The sequence below is a fragment of the Podarcis liolepis genome (assembly GCF_965112155.1).
Source record: "Podarcis liolepis genome assembly, chromosome: 8".
In the NCBI taxonomy this organism is placed as follows: Eukaryota; Metazoa; Chordata; class Lepidosauria; order Squamata; family Lacertidae; genus Podarcis; species Podarcis liolepis.
Genome location: NC_139560.1, coordinates 57481634 through 57506428, shown reverse-complemented (window position 1 = coordinate 57506428; position 24795 = coordinate 57481634). Strand labels below are relative to the sequence as shown.

Here is a 24795-nt window from a genome sequence, read left to right as displayed (position 1 = left end):
AGAATCCTAGTGCTTTCCCTCAAACCAGTTTCCATTTGATTTGAAAATGTAGGCTGCAGTGAATATCTGTTTGTACAGATAAAGGGCTGGAAGAATCAGAAAGCCAGCTGTTGTGCTCGAAAGCCTTGGAGCAACATTTATTAGTTATTTTACTTAAGAATATAATTACAGAAAATAGTTGCAGTATGGGAAGCCATAAATGAAAACTACGTAGGATAAGTTTTGATTTTCATTCTCCATTGTTACTTAGCGGTTAATGTCCTTTTGCTGACCAGCCATTGATTATTAATGTTCTCCATCAAACTATTGGGGGATCACTTCACTAGGAATGGGGAGGTCATTGAGAACAGCCTGTATATTTTCCACTGCTTCTTCTGTCATCATAAGCAGGGCTTGCACAGTTGCAGTTCCAATGTGAGGAGTTATAATAACATTCTTCAGTTGCAATAATGGGTGATCCCTGCAAGGAAGCCATAACAGAAAAATCAGAAGTCATCTGGCACGGGCAGATCAAAGTAACTATATTGCTATATGACTGCACTGAAAAAGACTCCAAATTCGGGGGGGGGGGGGGTTAATGGTAAGTTAGCTTCCACTGAGATGTCTTCTATACACTGTGTAGGTCACAATCATTAAGTGTGATATGATCTACTAAATCATTTTAGGAGCTAGCCCTATGAAGATCTGCTTTTGAGTGACTGGTGCTCTGAATCAAAGTTCTCATCACCTATAAACTTGTTTGTATGGCAGTACTGTTAGATAGAAAGCTTAGAACAATGCAGTCTATGTTCTAGGCTTAGAACAAGAACTCCCCCTTACAATTCTGCTCTATTTTTGCATTTCAAATGCACAGTATAGGTTTGAGTGAAAATGAATTAAAGCAACAAAACAAATATTGCCATCTACTATACAATCTGAAGGTTGTTTTGTTTCAAAGCGTTAGATGGCAAAGGAAAAGCATTTGGGACCTCGGGACAAGGGACAGATTGCTATCTCAGCCCTGAACACAAATGCTATTGTGTTGCTGTACTACAGAGCTTGTAATGGGTTATATTTAATACCTCTACCATCATGATTTCTTGTGTTACTTCAGTTTGTTTAAATCCAAATACTCTGAGACTCTGGTCAGTCAGAAGAAATGGCCAAATGAATTCAGAAGAAGGCATATTTATGACTATCCATGCACACAGGTTTCTGAACACATCAAGCATTAAGGAGGCGGCAACAGAGGCAAATCATGATCATCTATGCCTTAATGTTGAAGTTTTGGACCAATGAATAATAATTATTCCATGTCAGGACTAAAACAACAACAGCAAAGGTGTGGTTTTTTTGGTAATATTTTACCTTGGCAATGGTTCAGGGTGAGTCACATCTAAAGCTGCAGCCTTAATAACTCCATTTTTGAGCGCTTCTACCAAAGCATCTTGATCAACTACTGCACCTGATACAGACAGAAAATCATAAAGTAGTTCATGATAAAGACTGAAAGCTGGCTTCTTGCATTGTTCACTTGAAAAGCACAACATTGTGTCCAGTGGAGCTAATGCCTAGGTAGGTGTGCTTAGGATTGCAGCCAAAGAACACATTTTAAGGAGCTAAGGGACTCTCCACATTATCTCCCCAAACACGTTTTGATTGACCCAAAATAGTAAAAAGTCCTTATGAATCCAGTCCTTAATCCATTTCCTTTGCAGCAAACCTGTTAAAGTTCACCAATAAAGCCACTTCATGTGATATTGCTCTTCCATCCTTCCTTCCTTCTACATCTGGATTAGGGTGTAATGAAACCCACAGCTGTGCCAAATCCACTGTACCCAATGTATGTTTCTTTACCACTGAATTTCCCCCTTCTTTTTCTTGTGTACCATACTCCTGATTGCCCCCCCCCCACCAATACTACTGGTTTCAAAATAATCCATATTGATTCTTGACACTGAAAACTGGTTGTTGGCCTCACCCTTTGTTAGTGCTGATGAAATGTATCACCTTTCACACAAAAGAATACAGAGAAAAGGATGGAATATAGTCAAAAATAGGTATTTGAAAAATGTATATAGCTGAAGTTTACATTTAGGTAGTCACACATCCCCTACCTCTGCAGATGTTGATGAGAGTAGCCGTGGGTTTCATCAGCTGCAGCTCTCTTTTCCCAATGAGCTTGTGTGTCTCAGGTGTCAGATTAACAACCAGCATCACAAAGTCAGACCCTTGGAGCAAGTCTTCTATGTTTCTGCAATAAGTGGCACCAACTGCCTGTTCTTCTTCCTCTTTCCTGGAAGGAAATAAATGTGACAATTGTCACTTATACAGTGGTACCTCAGGTTAAGTACTTAATTCATCCTGGAGGTCCGTACTTAACCTGAAACTGTTCTTAACCTGAAGCACCACTTCAGCTAATGGGGCCTCCCGCTGCTGCCACGCCGCCGGAGCATGATTCCTGTTCTCATTCTGAAGCAAAGTTCTTAACCTGAAGCACTATTTCTGGGTTAGCGGAGCCTGTAACTTGAAGCGTATGTAACCTGAAGCGTATGTAACCTGAGGTACCACTGTATTAGTAACTCTCATCCCTGGAGCTGCCCGGGAGGAACAAATACTTGACAGGGGCTGGGAGCTCATTGTGGATTCTTTCCTATGGGTAGCCAAATTTTAGGTCAAAAGGCAACATTTAAAGTCCACTGCATCCCTCCCAATTCAATGCAGCATCCATGTGAACATCAGGGTTACTCCTTGCATGGTGCCTTTCAAGGCAGCCAAAGGGCATTGCTAAAGGATGCTGGCTGATCATGAGAATCTGAAAACTTGAGGAACATGGGAGCCTGCATGTCTTTCTGGCTAGCAGTGGTTTTTTTAAAAAAATGATTACTATCTTTGAAAAGATCTTCTAGTCTTCTAGTGCACCTTCTTGTGTGCCCTGCTTTAGGTGTTGATTGCCAATACTGGAGATAAGCAGAATTACTCTTATTTTGTTACGTGTCGCGCCGTGCATGTTGCAAAAAGAGATTCAAGACAAAAATCTAATAAACCCTGATTTATATATTAAGTCTGAACAGGCAGGTGTGTGTGTGTGTGTGTGTGTGTGTGTGTGGTTGTTTTACCATATTGTAAGCCTGAAAATCACCATGTCTTTAAAAATCACTTGTTTCCACTTCAGTGTTCAAATATTAGCAAGAAGAATCACCATACACGTAGGTTTACCATATGTCCAGGAATATCCGGACACGTCCTCTTTTGGGGGTCCTACATGCCCATCGGTGGCGGGGGTGATTTTACATTTTAAAGCAAATGTCCTGGATTTTTGGTGGAGGTTATTTTGTGTGTGGGGGTGGCTCTGGTTCAGGCTCTGGTGACCCGGGCTCTGGTGTGGCCAGCTCAGGCTCAGCAGTGGCGGAGGGGCTGTTGGGCGATTGCCCTAAGGAAGCCCAACAACTTTTTGTGTCCAGACTTTTACCTCTTGAAATATGGCGACCCTACCACACAGTGACTTTTTCACTTTAATGGTAGAGATGAAAATAGTCTCAACTGAAGGAGGAATTGCTTTTGTCTCAGCCCCTTAGCCTCCATGACTACACACAGACTGACACTGTAACATGGTGCAGAGATTGATAGTTTCGAACAACTGCTTCCAACAGACATTGAAACCTAGATTACCAATACATTGGAAGTTAAATAACTAAGGCTGAGGTCCTGTACCTGTCTATTCAGGAGTAAGCCCCACTGAGATCCATGAGACTTACTCCCATGTTAATTTTGCATGGGCTGCACCGTACAACACCTTCATCAAAGATATACCTACGGTTCCTGTTGTGATAAAGGATGTTCATGTCAAAAGCTTTTGCTCTCTTGGCTACTTTATACCCAATGCTGCCCATTCCAATGATACCAAGTGTGGCCCGGGTAACTTCTACTCCCAGCCAGTCAACCGCAAAATGTGTGGTACAGTGGTGCCCCGCAAGACGAAATTAATTCGTTCCGCAATTTTTGTTGTTTAGCGAATTTTTCGTCTTGCGAAGCACGAAATCCCATAGGAATGCATTGAAAATCAATTAATGCGTTCCTATGGTCAAAAAAAGTCCAAACAAAGCCAAATTTGGTACAACAACAGTTTATTAACTGCTCTTTAAAGTCACACATACTGTAAAGAGCAGTTCAAAAATTTAAGGGAAAATAAATTAACTTTATAAACAAAACATGTCTTTGTTTTTAGTCAAAGAAAAAAAAGTCGCGAGACGTTTTCGTCTTGCGAAGCAAGCCCATAGGGGAAATTCGTCTTGCGAGGCAAATCGCGAACGGAAAAACCTTTCGTCTAGCGAGTTTTTTGTCTTGCGAGGCATTCTTCTTGCGGGGCACCACTGTATCTGGAGATGTTGCAATACGACAACCTAAAAAACAAAAGCAGAAGCCACGCAGCAGCGAATGAGAAACAAGAGTTAGTACTTACAACAGCTTTATTTCAGAAATTAGAAAACATGCCTGCACTATTTACAATAGTTATTGAAAATCAGAAGACAGCTCTAAATGGGAGTCCCTGGAAGGCATATTTCTACTTAGAATTTGTACAATAAGCAGCACATAAAAATATAGGTGGGAATAAATTTAAGGAAGAAGGTAGCAGAATCCATCACTGTTAAATCTAGTTAAGGGATCTTGTATGGAAGGACTAGAGAAACATCTGTTCAAGAGTTTGAAGATCTTCAACCCATAAAATGTTGAGCTAAATGGATATTGGCTCTGACTCAATTTCAGTTACAAACCAGAAGCAAGCCAAAATTTGGAGTACAGTACTCCATAATTTTCAGTTTAAAAGTTAATTTCTACTTGGTACCTGAATAGCTGGAAAAGGGAGCAAATACCTGTATTATTATTTATCACTATATCATGGGCATTATCATATAACTATTGATCAGCTGATCTAAGGACTGATTGATACTGGGAGTGGTAAACTCAAAATCTTAACATATTAGTGCAAGTTATGTCCCACAAAATCTGAAATGTGTCCACAGCAACTTACATAAACTGCAAAAGAAAATGACTTTACCTTCCACTAGTCTTCTTGCAGATGCCAGCATTAAGGCCATGCCTATGTCTGCTGTGGAGTCAGAAACAGCATGTGGGGTGTTGGTGACTTTTACTCCAAAGCTCGAAATCAGTTTCAAGTCCAAATGATTCACTCCTACCCCTGAGTTTGCTACCACCTTTAGGCTGGGCAAGCTTTCAAGAAGTTCCCGGTCAATGAGAGGTCTGCACTCAAATACAAAAATGGACTTGATCTTTTCACAAAGTTCGTCCTTGTTTCTGTGAAACTCTTTCAGGGTGATGAGATTGAAGTGTTTCTTAAGGAACTCCACATGGCTCTCCAGTACACCAAATGCACCTCCTATTTCACAGATCAAAACGCCTGGCAGTTCTTTTTCTCCCATACCCTGAAAAAAAGGGGATGATGAGAAATGTTAAACAGAAAACTAGGCTTTCATAAAGCCACTGGGAAATATCCAAGAATGTAAACTGGAGTCTCGGTATTCTGCGTTATTCTATATTAACAGATAGTCTCTGGCAATAATTACATTTTGTTGGGTGCCTAAAACATCTAAAAGTGTTCCCAGGAGGATGAGCTGACTCACAGGCATTATCGGATTTCTCTTTAGAGATCTACTTTATTTGTTTCTATTTCCTTTGTTTTAATGTTGTTGTAGTACACTACTATGGCATTTTGTGGTGTTTAGACATTTATAAAGATTTTATACATAAATACATAAGAAAAAGAATATACCCAGGAGGATTTAATTTACAACAGGATTTAATTGCAACAGATGATGACTTTCTACATGCGTATTTTCTTGCCCGGTTGTGGCAATAAGACACTACAATGTAATGATAAAGCTGTATTCATCATGTAAGATGCAGAAAAATGCTTAGTTGCTGGAGTGGAATGGGATCCTCTCTAACAATGTCTGAGAATGCTTCATGCCGATCAAATTAGCCTTTTATCAGTTTTGATTCTGACTGTCAGCTTCTGTACAAAGAAATGAGCTGCAGCCAGTTATAGGACAAAAAACTTCACAAGATTTAGCTGCTTATCTTTTAATAGAAACACCAACATCAACTAATTTTGATCATCGTAAGAGGACAGCATACACTACTTTTGATGATTTATCAGGAAAAAAACCTAGCAAATTATTGTTTCCTATACAGTATTTAAATATTGCTTAAATATTAAGGCAGTAACCTTGTGGTCTTGAAAATAACAAATACAATATGTATATACAAGAAACAATGAATATGAAAAACTACGAAACAATGTAATATAATCTAACATAAAACAATAAAATCCTAAAGACCTCAAAACATAGCAGCACATTTAAAAAACTTCTTAAAGAGTCAAGGAACCCTTCCATCTTCAGCCTCCCTCTCGGCAAGGCATATCTTGGGTCACAATATACAACTCTCATACACACCACACCCAAATTCTGCCTTATCTGTACGCTCCAACCCACATAAGAGGGATTCCATTAGTTACTGCCTTCTATGATATGCTTACTGGACTTCTGTCTAATACAGTATTAGACAGTATTAGGAATTCATTTAAGTGAAAAGCCATAATGTAACACTATGGACCCTTCCATATAATTATCAGCTGTGGTGTGTGAAGCAATGTGTTCAAATGGAAGGCTGTGGGCAGTGCTATTTTTCTAGAAAAAGAGGTGCCATAACTCACCATGAAGACTTCCCTCATTCTCTTAGAATGGCAATGGAGCCCACATGAGAGGTGGTGGAACAGCTGTCTTGCAGCACTGGAATAGTTTACATCTCTCTGTCCCCATATTTCACCACAGATTTTGTCAGCAATGAGTTTTGCCAAAGGGCCACTTTGATTGGCAGCAACCCCATTCCATTCCCAGGATGCAATTAAATATAGGTGGCTATAATTTGGTCCAGGGGCTACTAATGGCCGCCTAGTACAAGTACCCTCAGCTGATTCCTGCTAAGGAATAAACTCTGTTTTTCAGCAAGCTAGAGATAAGAATAGTAATTCCCTCACTCAAAGCCTTAACATGCAATATAGGCACATGGGTTTATATATACAATGATACCTCGGGTTAGAAGAAGAAGAAGAGTTTGGATTTGATATCCCGCCTTTCACTCCCCTTCAGGAGTCTCAAAGCGGCTAACATTCTTCTTTCCCTTCCTCCCCCACAACAAACACTCTGTGAGGTGAGTGGGGCTGAGAGCAGCTGCATGTGGAGGAGCGGAGACGCGAACCCGGTTCCCCAGATTACGAGACTACCGCTCTTAACCACTACACCACACTGGCTCTCTGCTTAATTAAGTACTTAATTAGTTCCGGAGGTCCGTACTTAACCTGAAACTGTTCTTAACCTGAAGCACCACTTTAGCTAATGGGGCCTCCTGCTGCTGCTGCGCTGCTGGAGCCCGATTTCTGTTCTTATCCTGAAGCACTATTTCTAGCTTAGTGGAGTGTGTAACCTGAAGCGTATGTAACCTGAAGCGTATGTAACCCGAGGTACCACTGTATATTATGTGATTAGCATAAATAATCACAATAATCACTTCAATCATTAACAGGAATATTTCTACAAGGCAATTTGCTTCCTCCTGGTACTAACCTTGGCCTGGTAAGCTGCTCCCCCAGTGCTGTTTTGCTCAGTTCTGTAGCTTTGCACACAGGTAATGTTTGTCTTTGCCCACTGAGACCAGTGCTTGCTGGAGACTTTCACCCAGGCAGCAGCCAGCTGAACAGACTGTGCCAAGCAGAAGGCTTTAACTCTGAGCATAATCCTACATTAAACACAGCGTTTTGGGAACACCTGTCCAAGAAACAACAATTTAAATCTAAGCTAGTGTTGTGAAAGTTTAGCAGATACTAAAGCAGACATTTCTGAATAAAAAGGAAGTAACAGTGCAATTATATTCTAAAAACCTTTTGTGGAGCCAGCGAAATAAATCACTCAAAATAAATCGTGTTTAAAACTTTTAACAAAGATTACACCAAGATTAACAACAGCTTCTGCTGTAACTAACTTACCCGTTTTGGTAGGGGAGTGGATTAAACAATGTGCGTATTTCTTGATTCCTACAGCACACACTGAGTACAGTCAGTTCTTTTAACTGTTTGCTTTTAAGGCCCCTTAGCTGGCTTGGCTCTGCCTGAATGTGAGCTATGCACACAGCACATCTGTTCCTTAGTACGTACACACATTTCTAACAAGGCTGTATCCCAGTCTTATACCTGGTTTCCAGATATTTATTAACAGCATTTACAAGCTTCTCAATTAAAAATAAATGCTCAATGTATTATCCGTTAGGAGCAAAGGAAAAAGTCATTACAGTAGCAAACCTGGATAAAATACATATGTGGTAGCTATGTTTATTTTGCCCTGTCTATAGTGCAAAAATATGGCATTATCAGCCCATGTTTTTATGGTTTACACATGGTGCTAAAATACTGTATCTATGTAAAAAACAATATGTATTACTGCTGTCTAGACTCTAGGAGAAATACAGTTCCAAAGGGATCACGTGGTCTGAAGCTGGCAAGAGCCTTAATTGCAAGTCTCTGCCCGCAGGAGGGGGCAATGGCAAGAACTGCGGCCAGACCCGAGCAATCAATCCTAGCTCTCGATTCGCTTTTCCTTACGGGTTGGAAGAAACCATCAAAACCAAGAATTCCGCTCGACAAGCTTTCGGCGGGAAACCTTTCCCAAACAGTCGACGTCATACCAAGGTCTATGGTTGCCGCCTATGCGGGCTTCATAGCCGTCAGAACCACTCTCTTCTACGCAACAGGTACCCTTTTTACCAGAACGGTTCCCCCTTACCTCTATTTCTTTTTGCAATGGACTCGTCCTATCGCTTAAGCGTCAACTGAAGAGCAGCCGTTCCACTTCCGTCGCAAAAATGAACCTTTCCGGAAGTGGCGAAACAAAAGGCGGGCAAACGGCTTCATTTGCCCTTGCGGGGTTAAGCGTAGCGCTGCATTAGGTGGCGCTTACCCGCCTCCCCACCCCACCCCGCCCGGCCTCTAAGTTCGGCGGCCGCCGGTCGTCGCGAGCGCGCACGTGTCCTACGAGGCGCCTGTGGGGAGCCGTTACAGCCGTTATACCTTTGCGTTCGGTGAGTGGCTGTTATCTGGCGGGCTGGAGTCCGCGGGCGGGTGAACGGTCGAGAGACGGAGGAGTTCAGCAGCGTTAGGAGGGCCGCAAGCTCCCCATCCCTTGGGGTTTGCAGAATCCCACGGAACCTTAAACCGGCCTCGGCTTTCCTTACCCCACTCTTATCTCACAGCCCGTGCCATAGCCCTGGTCAAGACGACGCTACCCTATTTGGCCGCGTTTATATGTTGCTCTGCGGCTTGAAAACGTGCAGAACGGCTCTTGGAAGTGTCAGAACAATCATTGTATATATAACAAAACCTGAACAGACAGGAGAGCAGCTGGAACATGAGGGAAGAGGACTTGACTAAGAGGATGTAAGATAAAATGGTTTCAAAAGGCCTGGGCATATGATATTCACTTCACCTAGAAGGAGATCAGGCTCGATGTCAGGGGAAGGTGTTACAGATCCAGGGCACAAAACACGAAAATGCCCTTATCCTAGGGTAACTGAAGGTTTAAGGGACTCTTAAAAATGATATTGATAATTGGGGTGTATCATACGGCCCTGTCTATCCTTTTGGTTCCAGGTCATTTAAAGCAGGCATGTCCAACTCCCAAGAGACTGTGATCTACTGACAGTATTAAAAAAAACCACAACTGGCAGTGATCTACCCTTTTTTTAAAAAATAGAGATCGCTAGGGGTCCAAAGATCGACTAGGATCACGATTGACCAGGAACACCCAGTGATCAACCAGTAGATTGCATTCAACCTGTTGGACATGCCTGATTTAGAACTTCACATTAACCTTTAATCATGCCCTTTTCTTTTGGCTGATCCCAGCCAGACCCCAAAGACACCTGTAAGTTCTTCTGTTCCTTTCTTTTGGAGAGAACAATCTGAACTTATTACCAACTGTCATGGACCAGAAGAATTCACCTCCCCCATCAACACATCCCTAATTATGTCGCACCACTGACTATGCAGTCTGCTGTGGTAGCTTAACCTTGGCTGGAATAACAAGGTAAACTAAATATATAACAATTTGCTTGCCTTACACAAGGATTCACTTCATGAATTTACCAGTCAAAATCTAACAAATTGCTTTGTCTTGAATCAAACCTTTTCCTGTAACATTGAGCACAGTGAACCTGAACTGTAAATTATTGTCTTGTTCTGTTTTCTCCCACAGGTCTTACACATATTTTGAAAATGTCGTATATGCTTCCACATTTACACAATGGCTGGCAAGTAGACCAGGCCATTCTTTCAGAAGAAGACCGTGTGGTGGTCATTCGTTTTGGGCATGACTGGGATCCAACATGTATGAAAATGGATGAAGTTTTATATAGTATTGCTGAGAAGGTATTTTATTTTTATTAATATTGTATTGTATCCATTTAATCCATATTTATATATTAAACCAAGAGCATAAGCTTATGAGAAAACATGCCAATTATTTCGTTTACATTTTTATCTCAGAAGGAACAACTGAACTGCGTGGTTTTTATGTAAAATATTTTTTTCAGTAAAGGTCGCAAACATCCAGAGTCATGTGAGTAGACTCTTGTATCACAAGACTTCCTCTCTGCCCTCTGTAGCACTCCTGAAACCTGCCTGAGGGTCTTCCAACCCCCTGGAGCACAATTTTGTGGGAGCGGCACAAGGGAGGGGAGCAAAGGAAAGTTTATATTATGCTATAATAAAAAATTATATTGGTTCTTGCAATATAAAAAAGTTACTGACTTATACAAAAATATACAAAAATATACAAAAGTTACTGACTTTCCTAAACTTGTAATCTTTCTGGTTGCAATGAATGAAATTGAATTGGAATCACAAAAGGAGGCAGAACAAGGCAAAGTTCTTGTATTTCTTCAATGTTATATTGCCATTCATTTGATTGTTTTATGCAGCTGTGGTCCTTTAATTTTGTTTGTTAACTGTTTCTTACTGTAGAGTAATTGTTTCTAAATCAGCTTTTCTACTGAAAAACTCTTTACCAGGCTTCCTCAACCTCAGCCCTTCAGATGTTTTTTGAGACTACAATTCCCATCATCCCTGACCACTGGACCTGCTAACTAGGGATCATGGGAGTTGTAGGCCTAAAAAACATCTGGAGGGCCGAGTTTGAGGAAGCTTGCTCTTTACCTATCTGCTGCAGCACTCCTGCATTATTGAAGAAAGTTCTAAGCCTTTCAGATCTGATTATTGCATCATGTTAATTGAAATTATATCATAGAATGGAACCCTAATTTTCCCACAGCTTTATATCAGAGAGGAAGATTGATAGGGATTTGCAAGCCATAGTTTAGGGTAGACCTAATGCTGATCTTAATATTCATCTAACCTGTTTATCATTAAAAATGAATCCAGAATGGTTTACAGTATACTAATAAATTCACCACTCACAATGAAATCATTTTCATAAAACAAATAAAATGCTAAAAATTCTTAATCACAACAGATTGATAAGTCACTGAGAGCAGGCTACACAACTGTATACCAGTTTAGCAAAAAACCTGGGCGAATAGGTATGTTTTTAACTGATGATGAAAACTATCAGTTTCAGCACCAGTTGGATCTGGGAAAGAAGGGCATTCCACAGTTTGGGTGCTGATATTAAGAATGCCTTCAAGCCCCCAATAAGCTTCCAGGAACCTCTGCATTATTGGAACATAGTTTGAAAAACAGTGTTCTATACCATTGTAAAGAATTTACTGGTACTTGGATAGGTGGTAGATGAGGGAGGTTTGGCATATATTTTAAAGCAGCAAATATGCTAAAGGTAGTTGCAGAGGGCTGAAATAAAATAGGACTCTTTCTGTCACATGAAGGGCACCTTTGGATCTAACCTTATATAAAATTGCATTGCAGAAGTTTTTGTGAAAATGAAAATAATAAAATTCATACATATGCTATTAATAACAGCATAGAATTCAAACTGTTATGAAAACAACCCTAAAGGCAATCCAGTTGCTTGTATTACTGCTTCTGAGCAATAAAAGACAAATTGACTTTAAACTTCAGGGCAAATATAGTAAGTTCATATACCAAAATTGAGACATAACTATTTAGTATTTTGACATTTTAGAGGAAAATATAGCTAGAAATATTAATAGGCGGGAGAAACATTGTCAAGGAAATGTCAAGGAAAAGGACATAATATTCTTTGGAATACTTTTATAGTTAGTAATATAGTCCTACCTCGGGTTACAGACACTTCAGGTTGCATTTTTTTTCAGTTTGTGGACCACTGAAACCCGGAAGTACTGGAACGGGTTACTTCCGGGTTTCGGCAGTCGCGCATGCGCAGAAGTGCTAAATCACGCTTTGCGCATGCACAGAAGTGCTGAATTGAAACCCACGCGTGCGCAGACACGCTGCTGCGGGTTGCAAATGTGCATCCCGCATGGATCACATTCGCAACCCGAGCGTCCACTGTAGTTGAAAAACTAGTAACTTGGCAAGCATATTGGCACTTAAATTTTACATGGGGGGAAAAGAACAATGTAACTTTGTATTTGAACATCTCCCTCTGCAGAAATAGCAGATTAAAGAGGGTGATCCTTCCTCATCTTCTTGCTTACAAGTCCTGTTCGGATATCACTGCTGTACAAAGAGTGAGTAATCAGTTGTACTGCATATTTACACTAGAACCATCATGCAAACCTATTGTTATGCTACAGTTATATTCTGCACTGGGAGAAAATTTAGTTGACAGTGAGCACTGAAGTTTCCAGTTTCCATGCTGGTCACTATCTTAGATAGAATTTCCAGTAAGTGCAGCTTGTTCTTCCACTGTTTATGCTCCTTCTCTGATACACTATGCATAATTTCCAATATAACCAAGCAGTTCTGGGGTGTAAAAGTTAACATACGTGTTTTGGACAACAATGACTTCCTGTCAGGTCCAGCAAAACAAAAAGTTTGCCAATATGTGCCGCTAAAGAAAAAGGCTTTTAAGAATATTTGTCTACTTCTGTTCTTATGAGCTGCATATCTGACCCCATCATCACTAAACATTTAAAGCAGCGTCATACCATTTTAAACAGTCATAGATTCCCCCAAAGGACCATTAGAACTAGTTTGTCAAAGGAGCTGAGAGCTGCTAGACCCCTATTCCCTTACAAAGCTACAATTCCCATAGTCCCTGGGAGATGGATTGATTGTAAAACCATTTTGGAAATTACTGTTTTGTAAGCGGAATGGGGTCTCTCGGTCTCTAGCATTCAAAATCAAAAATGAACTCCTTGGCATAATGAGACTTTTTATTTCCTGGTCTTTGAGCATTGAGGGTTTGGCATCATGTTTTAGGGTTTTAATACTAACACAAGGGTCAAATATTTTTAAATTTTCAGAATTCTCTAAGTCTTGCAGTAGGGTTATAAGTGCCTTAAGAAACATATATTCCACTGTATTAAAAATAGATACTTATGCATAGGTTCTTACAGGTTTATGTGTATATTAGTGTGTTGCAAAGGTTGTCAACCTTTTTAGGTCCACGGCTCCCTTTACCAACTACATTCTTTCTGTGGCCCCCCGTGAGGCTCAGGAGCCCAGTTATGTCACCCTTTTCCTGCAGAGCTGGCAGCCCCTCACCCCTTTTTGTATCCAGTCCTGGCATCCAATGAAATATGGATGTGTTTACAGGTATGTGTCTAATATAGGAGAGGTAAACAGGAACTGAGCAGAAACAGCAAAGTTTCTTGTATTGTGAATTTTTGAAGGGATATTTACTGAGACTTTTTGTGGGTCTTATAGGAGATACTGGTGGGTACCCACTGTGGCCCACAGACACCACACTGGCAACCCTGACCTTCTTGTTTTTCTTCCTTCCCAAATCTCCTATATGTTAGTAAAATATGTCTGAAGTGTTAAACTCATTGGCAATTGCAGAACAGTGTATTTTTTAAAATTAAACTGTTTCAATCATCACTGCCACAGTATCAGTATGACCTACTGCATTGGGTGGGAGCTGTAAACTAATGAAGATTATGTGCAAATTAATACTGAACAACTTTAGATTTCCTAAAGCTTGCAGAAGAACAAACGTTGAATTCTGGCTGCTACTGGGCATAGTGCAAATGGATCGGACCTGAACATATCTAAAATATAAATATATTCTGTGTTTCAGTTCTTGTTATGTGTGTCTTTCGTTTTGAAACAAAATGGGAAAGACTTGTATCCTTTGGGAAGCAAATCCCAGTGAGCATGTTTCTCTGTAAAGTTCAATACAATGGAACCTTGGGTTGCAAACATGATCCGTGCGGAAGGCATGTTCGCAACCCGCAGCGCCACGTCTGCGCACGCGTGGGTTGTGATTTGGTCTTCTGCACATGCACAAAGCGCGATTTAGTGCTTCGCATGCGCGACTGCCAAAACCCAGAAGTAACCTGTTCCAGTACTTCCGGGTCCGGCACGGTGTGCAACCCGAAATCGTGTAACCTAAAGCGTCTGTAACCCGAGGTAACACTGTATTGTGAAGCTATTTTGCTTACAATTAATGTGTTAGAACGTAGTATGTTCTAAACACACATTCCTCTCCCATAGGTGAAAAATTTTGCTGTTATTTATCTTGTGGATATCACCGAAGTGCCAGACTTCAACAAGATGTATGAACTGTACGATCCCTGTACGGTCATGTTTTTCTTCAGGTATACTATAACTTGTATATTTTAAGCTGATAAGTGGTTTCCAGGCTTTCTCTAATTTTTGACTGAATCTGTTTATTTGTGTCATGTAGTGCAACTAAATAAGCTGCAGAATAGAGTAACTTTATTGATGTCTGTAATCCTACAAATTTCTGTTGAATACCACTGGTACAGCACTGGATACAACCCCATTAATCTAATCTAGTTTTAGTATAAAGGAAATATACATTAAAGTAAATCACTCCATCTTGCCCAAATGTAGATGGAGATAGGGAGGAGTATATATTGCAGAACATGGGGGCTACATGAAATACTATGTAACTATAATATATTAATAATATCCTTCCCCATTTTTCTTTCCTTTCTTAAAGAAACAAGCACATAATGATTGATTTAGGCACTGGTAACAACAACAAAATTAACTGGGCAATGGAGGACAAACAAGAGATGATTGACATCATAGAAACAGTTTATAGAGGAGCACGTAAAGGTAGAGGTCTTGTTGTATCACCCAAGGACTACTCAACCAAATACAGATATTGATCATTTGATCATTTTACTACAAGTCTACTTCTGGAGCTTCGTAAACTCAAACTTTGTATAAAGTGTTCTTTCTTGCTTTCGTCTCCATTGTGAATATATTTTTGAATTTATGTAAATATGTTATCTTATTTTTTATGCAAAAAAACTTGCTTGATTTTAGAAATAAAGTATGTCTTTTACACATAGTGTTTTGAATCTTACATTTTTCAGAATATTATTTTTATAAAACTATTATTTTTTATAGGAATGGATTGAGCTATGTCCAGTTGAAACATAACAAATGCCTCTAGACAACATAAACCATATTTCATCAGAATATAAAAATACAGTACAGTGGTACCTTGGTACTTGAAGGGCTTGGCTCCCAAACACCGCAAACCCAGAAGTAAGTGTTCCGGTTTGTGAACATTTTTTGGAAGCTGAACGTCCAACACGGCTTCTGATTGAGTGCAGGAAGCTCCTGCAGTTAATCGGAAGCCATGCCTTGGTTTTTGAACTATTCTGGCAGTCAAATAGACTCCCAGAACAGATTAAGTTCGAGAACCAAGGTACCACTGTATAAGGCACATTTTTGTGATTGGCTTGGATCCAAATACTGTTCTCCTATCACCAGATGGCTGGGTTGGTGGATGTGGGATGTGAAGGTCTGTAGATAGGAGGGATTGGAATGATCCCTCTCGTGTGAGCAAGTAGAAAGTGCCTTACAGAGCAGGAATTTTGGATTCAAGCAATTGTTTAAGGCTCACCTTTAGAATCTGGGAATCTAAAGTGTCATGGATACCAGAAAACATGCATAGCACCAACTGATACAAATCACTGTAATATTAAGTAATCATTGTAATAAGGGAATTCAGTCAGTGTTTTATGTGTTCCACTTTCAGAGCCTAAAGCTGTTCCAGTATAGATTTTTCAAGAAAGTTGGAAGGCAGACAGTATCCATTGCTGGCCAAAAAGAAATACATGTCCCAGGATGTCTTTGAAGAAAAAAGGCAACTTTCCTCCCTTCTTTTATTTCCTCCCCTTAGCATAATTATGCTATGTTTTTAAAAAGGTAAAGGGACGCGGGTGGTGCTGTGGTCTAAACCACTGAGCCTCTTCGGCTTGATTATTATGAAGTCAGCAGTTCGAATCTGTGTGATGGGGTGAGCTCCCGTTGCTCTGTCCCAGCTTTGCCAAACTAGCAGTTCGAAAGCATACCAGTGGAAATAAATAGGTACCGCTGTGACAGGAAACTAAACGACATTTTCATGCACTCTGGCTTCCGTCAGTGTTCCGTTGCACCAGAGGTGGTTTAGTCATACTGGCCACATGACCCAGAAAGCTGTCTGGACAAACACCGGCTCCCTCGGTCTGAAGCGAGATGAGCGCCACACCCCATAGTCAAGTTTGACTGGACTTAACTGTCCAGGAATCCATTACCTTTACTTACTACAGTTTTTACTGAAAGGAGATATATAGGAATTTCCTTCAAAAAGAAATATTTTGTTTGGCCTCTACACACAAATATTTTGTAGAAACAAAACTAAAACACTATAATTCAGCAGTGGCAATTCCTTATTTGTTTCAAAAGTATCCTCTCAGTTAAAAATTTATATTAATAATTTTGGGGCTGCTCAGCCTCAGGGGGCCCTAATTCTGTGCGTATCTATAAACCTGCCACTGGTTCCTAGGTTTATTTGTGTAATTCACATAATTAATGGTGTTACAAGTTGACATGGGCTTGTGTGCTTCTGGGTTACGGTTCTTACATAATTAAGACACCTAATATCTTGAATTTATCCTGAGAATTAAAATCAATTTAGTTCTGGCTGGTCTGTGCTCCAGTGGCATGCAGTGGTCAGAGTTCAAAACATGCAACTCATACAGGTACTAGTCAGCCAATGAGGTGGGGGGAGGGAACATAGGAGAATGCAAACTTCTGAACTTTTTCCCAGTTGTGTTAGTCTTAGTTTGGTCTCTTCTCATCTGGTGCTCATAACATTTATCCTTGTATGATCTACCAAGAGGAAAAGTAGGGTTGTTGAGCTTTATTTAGTTTTGCCCAAAGTTGTTGAGCAACAAAACTGGACAACCCTAGGGAAAGATAAGAACCCGTGGGCAAAAATACAATGGAAACTTACATGAACATAATCTGTGTTTGTTTATATTATGCTGATAAAAATATGAATCACCATGGTCTTCACTGTTACAGTAAACTAGGTTTCAGTGTTCGTTGGGGTGATTCCAATGTTAGACACACAGGTAAACTTAAGTAGTCCACCGATCTCAAGGATGAATAATGACTTTGACTCATGCGAAAGTGTTTAAAAGCAAATGATACCTTCATTAGAGAAATAATGAATGCAAGTGACTTTACATGTTCTGCTTGATTTTTCTTCCGCTATAGCCATACAGTTATTCAGTTCCAAGCGTAGGTTTTTTGTCGTTTTCATGTCTCCCTCTTCAGTGCTGCACAAAATTAATATTAGCACAAGGCTTGAGTTAAAATTAGGAAAATGAAACCATCAGGCCTGAATTTGGCCTCTAAATAGACTTTCATTATCACATTACACATTTACATATTCTTCTAATTTATAATGAAAAGAATGCCATTGAATGAGTAGACACATTTTTCTGGTGAATTTTTTTGTACTAGAACAATATAATGTCAGAATATTCTTATGACAGAATATTTAGCTATGCTAAACAGGCATCAGGTCCGTATAGTAAAAGCTATGGTTTTCCCAGTAGTGATGTATGGAAGTGAGAGCTGGACCATAAAGAAGGCTGATCGCCGAAGAATTGATGCTTTTGAATTATGGTGCTGGAGGAGACTCTTGAGAGTCCTATGGACTGCAAGAAGATCAAACCTATCCATTCTTAAGGAAATCAGCCCTGAGTGCTCACTGGAAGGACAGATCCTGAAGCTGAGGCTCCAATACTTTGGCCACCTCATGAGAAGAGAAGACTCCCTGGAAAAGACCCTGATGTTGGGAAAGATGGAGGGCACAAGGAGAAGGGGACGACAGAGGACGAGATGGTTGGATAGTGTTCTCGAAGATACCAGCATGAGTTTGACCAAACTGCGGGAGGCAGTGAAAGACAGGAGTGCCTGGCGTGCTCTGGTCCATGGGGTCACGAAGAGTCAGACACGACTAAACGACTAAACAACAACAACAACAACAAACAGGCATCTGCTATGCCATTCTTCTGCAACATGCTGCATCTACTTAATTTTAGTTTCCCTGAACTATCTGTAACTGCATGTCTTCCCTACACTCAGTTGAGTGTTATCTGTCTTGCAGAAACTCACCTACATTTGCATTGTAATTAAACTACTATGCATTCATACCTTCTTTTCCACACCCAAGCACTTTTGAGTACTTAGTTGTTGAATACACTCTTAAAATAACTGCTTCTCTCATTGGCTTGAGTTAACTTTTACCTCTATTAGCCTGTCCATGCTTTAATATTAGCAGAGGGGGATTTCCCTCACTTTCCATTGTTAGGAGATGCTAATTTGGTAATGACATGGAAGAGCCTTCTCTGTGAAGCGCAGTCCTACACTCAGGATTTTTGACATGTACGAGCTAAATAAAATGTACTAGTTTGCTCAGGTACTTTAAATTTTGTTTGTAAAAAATGTATTCATGACTTTAACATTTTTTAATGAATCATTGATTTAGCCTTCTCTGTTGAGCTATTTGCTGGTCTTTTTAAGAAAGAAAAAGGTTTTGTTTTGAAAAGGATTTTATCAATAAATCTGTATCATTGAAGGGTGGCTATTAATCTTCAACCAATCAATCAACCAATCAACCAATCAATCAACCAACCAACCAACCAATCAATCAATCAATCAATCAATCAATCAATGTAATGTAATGTATTACTGCAGCCCAAACAAAAAGAACACTGAGAGTGTTTTCGTCTGAACTGCTGTTTCAAAAATATACTCACAGACAGATGACTATCAATACCACATTATTTAACATAACCAGAATCTTACCGTTAGTTCTTCACTGGTGTTTTCTATCCCAGCTTGTGCCATTAGTCCAGTAACATGCTTCTCTAAATCATCTATGCGCTCGCCCATTTCATCTGGTGATAAAAGGTTAAAGAGCATTGTGGTTGTTTTCTTTGTCTTTAGTAATCAAGCAGTGGAAAGACAGATTGCCCTTTCACCAGGTATAGTCTAATGCTCAAAGTGACATGAAACTGAAGGACATGCCAGTCAAGAGTGGTTTTGACTGAGAAAACAGGCTGCAATCCTATATGCATGCTCAGTGAATTCAATGGAACTTACTTCTGTGTGGGCATAAGATTTTTGTTTTAAAGGCATTGGTCAGTATAAATGACGGGTATAGCTTCTCTATGGCCCTTTAATGGCCCTTGGTGGACTGAAGTAATAAATGAGAGCTACTGGACTCCCTTATGTATTTCCATAAGATTTATTGGATTCTCATCACTGATTACTGTTCCAGGCAATTTGTACAATTTCTTTTTAGCAATTCTTATTACAATATATTTGAATGTATTTTTCTCCAACTTTTAGAATCATAAGCAGCATTTTGAAAAAAAAATGGTAATTATAAATCAAGCAGGTTACATAAATGGCTTCAAAAGTGTGATCAATCGGAGGAATTTGTGATTAGTTTTAGAAAATAAACTGAAAAGGATATTTCTTAGAAGTAATTTGTCTGTCAGTGCTTGAAAGTTTTCCTGTAACTGTTGTAGTAGATTTTCTGCCTGGAAAAAAAGATACGGTTAGCAAAATGTGTTTATGCTGTTGGAAAATGAGTCCATCAATTTGCTGTAATAAAATGGCATAAAAATAATCGGCTTGCATTTGTACACTGGGATAGAAAATGCTAGCTACATATTAAGGCTGACTAAAGGAAGGTATTGTAAAATGCATGGAAGAAACAAAGGAGAACAGCAATTTTGAACATTGGCAGAGGTTTGCGTAAAGTACCTTCATACAATGGAATATTTTAGGGCTCCACATCCTTTATCTCTCTCACATGAGTCAGATGAGGAATGGAAGAGGGAAAAGGTTGAGTACAGTGAGAAGGAAAGAATCCTGAAAGAAAAAAGTGGGTGTTTTAAACAAGTGCAGATATCTAATAAAGTAGGAATGGAGGGACCCATGGGTGTAGCCAGGGGGAGCAGCTGCCCCCCTAAATCAAGTAAATAAATAAAAATACTTAACTGACCAATTGCATCGCAGATAACTTGGTTCTGCCCCCCAACACAATGTCTGCCCCCCTAAATTAACCCTGGCTATGCCCATGGCTCAGGGACCAAGGAAAATTGTGGTTTAAAACAACAGTACAGTAGATGTCTAGATAAAGTAAGGATAGAGGGACCCAGAGGAAAAGTAAGATTATGAATGGAAGAGCACAGTCCTATGGTCACTGAGAAGCTTTCTTAAGGGCAAAGGATATTGTAGATGCCTCACTATGAATGTGGAGAGAGAATGTCATTCTTGGAGACCTCTTTGTTGTGGCCACAGGTTTCAGCTCTGCAGCACCAGTGCTCTGATGCAAGATGGTTCATTCTCTGGGGGAGGGCAGATTGAATGAGGCATTGGATCCAAAGTTTCCATTTCCTGGATAGACCATCCAAATTAGAAGAAAACTACACCAGCCCTGGAGCTGGTGTAGGGAATTTGTCCCATGGGACTCAATAGGAGCAAAACTGAAAACCAAATGAAACAAAAAACAAGAACACTGGAATTGTTGGGAAAGAAAACTGAATGACAAGCCCAGTGCTTCTTCCACCATTAAATCTGCCCACCAATCACAATGAGATTGCTCTGCCAATCTGTTTCAACAACATATTTTTTCTGTGTAACATTTCTGTTTATGTGTGAATGTTACTAATATGCTCAGGGGTGGGGGCAGAAATGATTTCATAAGTGCTTGGCACACCAAGAATTTATATTTGACATGGAAGCTATGATTATCAATGTGTGATTATAAAAGAACAAAGAAGCTCAAGCATGAATCCATTATGTAACATGCTATTGGGAAATGAGAATCTTGTAAGCAGAGTGTGCAACAACCGTGTATTGTAAAGTTAGTATCTCTGTACCTGTCAGCATCCTAAAAATAGAAAACAGGCCCATATCCAGCTGAGAGAGGATGATTGTATTGTATATACGGTACTTTAAAAGTTACATTTACTCTACCAATTGTGATTAAGATATATAGAATTCAAGTAGGAACACTTCCCCTTGTGGCTTTTGTTACTTATAACAAATATGAATTTCCGGTTGGTGGCTTTTAGTACAGCAACCTTTTGTTGATTAATTAGTTAATGCAATATAGCAGTCTCATCAACTAAAAAGCTACAGTGATATTATTGCACTGTTAATAGTTTTTTGAAATGCAATACAAGACCTCATTGCCTCTGCAGCTCATGTGTACATCAGCTAAGTCTAAGATGAGAACAAACTGTTTCTCCCTTTAAAGCCGCTTTGTCTTGTATGCTGATTTGGGCAGACAGACGGGAACCGATTTGACTAAAACTCATTATTAATCGGCTAAGATTTCTTTGTGTGGCACAACCTATATGACACGCCTGTGAAGTACGAAAATGAAACGGGCAAGGATTAATTACTAAAATGAAAGTATCGTTTTAAGACTCCTGCACTTATCTGAATACTTCACGTTTATTATCTCCTGGTTAGGACTGTGATACGAATTAAAAGTATATAGTCTCATTTCCTGGAGTAAAGGCAAAGTTGAAAGTGGTATTAACTACCAGAGTGGCAACATAGGACGTGACACTTTCAGTTAAGAGGAATAACCATGTCGTCGTCGTCCCTTCTATTTCCGTATTTCTGCCCTTTCTGCCTTCAGCTACTTTTTTCTGAGAGGCAAGAACACCCCCCCCCCCATATGGACCGCCTTCCCTGCGGCTCCAAGTTGGCGAAATCTTCGACGGCTGGATTTCTCCCTGACCCGCTAGAAGTTAGCACCCCATTTCCCGCGCCCTGTTTATTGCCAAAACAGCGACGAGACCCGTCCCCTCACTCCACGCAGCGACACATTTCGTGAGGGAGGCGCAGCCTTTGGGCTAAAACCCACGCAGCCCCGAGAGGCGCCGCCAAGTGCGAGGCAGCGTCCAGCACTCACGAACTGAGAGAGCTCCCTGGCGCACTGAGGGTCGTTGTCCGCCATCCTGTCCTCCTCCTCCCTCGCTGTGGTGGCGCCGCCGCCGCCTCGTCCCTCGCCTTCCCGCTCTTCACCTCCTCAAACGGCCGCTGGTTGGCAGGACAGTGGGAGAAGCGGGAGCCGGCGGCGCGCGCCTTCAACCCCGCGCCTGCGCGGCGACGGGGTAGTGGTGGCCGTTGAGCCTGCCCGCCCCCGCCCCCGTAGCGACCAGCTCGCGTGCTTTGTCGCCAGGCGGCAGCCGTTGATGGAAGGCCGCGCTTAGTTCCCCGCCAACTGCCAACTTCCAACATTCAAGGCACAGCTTGGATGTTTCAATGAATAGTACAAGTTGAGGGATGTATTCATGCAGTGTTTTTTTTCCCCTCTCTTTAAAAATGTTTAGGGGTACTCTCATTTTTCTGCTCATATTGAAATACTGCCCCTCAATGAGGCCAAACTTAGATTCACACAATGTTTAGGGGCATGCGTCCCCCCAGAAAAAAAATCACTGTATATAGTATATATACAGGAATATATACTATATTCCCTCTCTCATGTGGCTCTGAACATAAACCCCTCCCCCCATCAAATATAGTAAAAACAACAAGAAGAGAGAACTTTTCTATAAAAAAAGAAAATACTTTTTAATTAATAAGAAAGTGCATAACATCAAGAAAACAGGAGAGGAGACATAATCCTGGTAAGTATGGTCATTTCATCATTATTTAAGTGTATGTCCCACTGTGGATGTGCACTACACATATCCCAGGCGAAACAAGGCTTTATTTCACCTTGGTCAAAGACCCAGTTGGCACCCATTTGCGTGGGCACACACACACACACACACACACACACAGGCTGGGAGCCTCAATGGCGCCCCTCAGTTTCAATAGCTAGCTGTCATCTGGCAGGAAAAGGAGACTATGGTGCTAGAGAAAACAAGTCAAAAGCCCTGCTGGACTGGCAGAACTGGTTTCACAGTTCTTGAGATCCTGACCATAATATTTGGAAGGAAACCCAGGCCACATATCTCCGTGTTGTCAATGAGGAATTCTTTAAAGAAGGAGTGTCTGGCAACCATAATTAAGGTTGAAACATACTCTCAAATGTTCCTGCTCACTCTTGAGTACACAGATGGCTTGCATTTGCTGAGAAAATATGTGTGAGAAACTGGCAGAACAAGTTATACTAGTACTGTAGATTGTGACTGCTTCTCTTTGAGCTTTATGGGAGTCATCCAAAAAAACTGGATAAACGGATACCTGACTGAATATATCCGTATTTACAAAAACGACAAAGATTATTATTACAAAGCTTATTATTGATGGTTACATGCATATGTGTTGTTTAAACTTTATCATATTAATCTCAACTGCATTTCTAGTTTCATTATGAACTGTAAATGTTTCCATGTCATAAATGGCAACTGTGGGGAGGAAAAATTACTTGTCCAGTGCCACACAGAACACCATAGCTCAGCTAGGGAGTCCCATACGTTGCTGAGCCGCAGATCAAATACTGCCATTTTGTTCTTAATATGATTTGTGTTTTATTTTGGTCAGGAGTATGCTGGGCAGTATAATTATAAAGTCCCCTGTCCATGTTGGTTAGACGTGACAAAAGGGGAAAAGTTGAGGATTGGCAACTGAGATGTGAGAACTGAAGATGGCATCCAATAGTAATGGAAGGATAGGTGAGATGGGAATGTGATTGAAGATGGAATGGTATTTCTCTTCCCACAGTTTCTTCCTGGTGGGGCAGGGACTGCAGCTTTCCAAAAGCCTTTGGCCCCTTGGCTAGTGTCAGAGGCCACCGTGTGCTTCCTCCAGCTCTACAGATTGTATCAATCTGCAAAAATAATTGTAGGTGAAAGGCTGGCAGGAATACTTGTAGTTAAATTAGGCTTGATGGGAAATGCTGGATGTGTGCCATTTGATAATGAAGAGGGTGGGATATCTTAGTAAAAAAGAAAAGAAAAGAAATTGAGGGATGAAGCCTGCTTGTTAGGCTGCTGCATTGCCAAAGGTTAATTTCTTCATAATAATAATAATAATAATAATAATTTATTATTTATACCCCGCCCATCTGGCTGAGTTTCCTCAGCCACTCTGGGCAGCTCCCAATCGAGTGTTAAAAACAATACAACATTAAATATTAAAAACTACCCTAAACAAGGCTGCCTTCAGGTGTCTTTTAAAAATAGGATAGCTGCTTATTTCCTTGATATCTGATGGGAGGGTGTTCCACAGGGCGGGTGCCACTACTGAGAAGGCCCTCTGCCTGGTTCCCTGTAACCTCACTTCTCACAATGAGGGAACCGCCAGAAGGCCCTCGGTGCTGGATCTCAGTG

The 24795-nt window shown here is 40.5% G+C and overlaps 3 protein-coding genes across 8 annotated transcripts; 1 reads left to right on the top strand and 2 right to left on the bottom strand.

Annotated features, from left to right (window-relative positions):
• Positions 1–110: 110 nt before the first annotated feature.
• LOC310713957 (putative 2-ketogluconate reductase) lies at positions 111–8973 on the bottom strand. 4 transcript variants are annotated; one of them, XM_083518784.1, is made up of 8 exons: positions 8838–8973; positions 7626–7826; positions 5039–5423; positions 4358–4382; positions 3793–3939; positions 2097–2275; positions 1348–1444; positions 111–460 (listed from the first exon to the last, which is right to left on the bottom strand). In XM_083518784.1, the coding sequence occupies exons 2-8, from the start codon at positions 7791–7793 to the stop codon at positions 304–306; spliced, it is 1158 nt and encodes a 385-aa protein (XP_083374910.1). In that variant the 5' UTR covers positions 7794–7826; positions 8838–8973; the 3' UTR covers positions 111–303. The 4 variants fall into 4 exon arrangements, with proteins under 4 accessions (XP_083374910.1, XP_083374909.1, XP_083374912.1 ...); XM_083518783.1 differs by lacking the exon at positions 8838–8973 and adding an exon at positions 8045–8516; XM_083518786.1 differs by lacking the exon at positions 7626–7826 and having other exon boundaries at positions 8838–8914.
• Positions 8974–9023: 50 nt separating this feature from the next.
• TXNL4A (thioredoxin like 4A) lies at positions 9024–15490 on the top strand. Of its 3 annotated transcripts, XM_083518865.1 has the most exons (5): positions 9140–9487; positions 10305–10477; positions 12657–12735; positions 14666–14769; positions 15138–15490. In XM_083518865.1, the coding sequence occupies exons 2-5, from the start codon at positions 10449–10451 to the stop codon at positions 15307–15309; spliced, it is 384 nt and encodes a 127-aa protein (XP_083374991.1). In that variant the 5' UTR covers positions 9140–9487; positions 10305–10448; the 3' UTR covers positions 15310–15490. The 3 variants fall into 3 exon arrangements, with proteins under 3 accessions (XP_083374989.1, XP_083374991.1, XP_083374990.1); XM_083518863.1 differs by lacking the exons at positions 9140–9487; positions 12657–12735 and adding an exon at positions 9024–9132; XM_083518864.1 differs by lacking the exon at positions 12657–12735 and having other exon boundaries at positions 9144–9487.
• A 2121-nt stretch (positions 15491–17611) lies between these two features.
• On the bottom strand, positions 17612–22771 carry HSBP1L1 (heat shock factor binding protein 1 like 1). The gene is made up of 4 exons (XM_083518867.1): positions 22541–22771; positions 19968–20034; positions 19295–19389; positions 17612–17757 (listed from the first exon to the last, which is right to left on the bottom strand). The coding sequence occupies exons 1-4, from the start codon at positions 22754–22756 to the stop codon at positions 17752–17754; spliced, it is 384 nt and encodes a 127-aa protein (XP_083374993.1). The 5' UTR covers positions 22757–22771; the 3' UTR covers positions 17612–17751.
• Positions 22772–24795: the final 2024 nt, after the last annotated feature.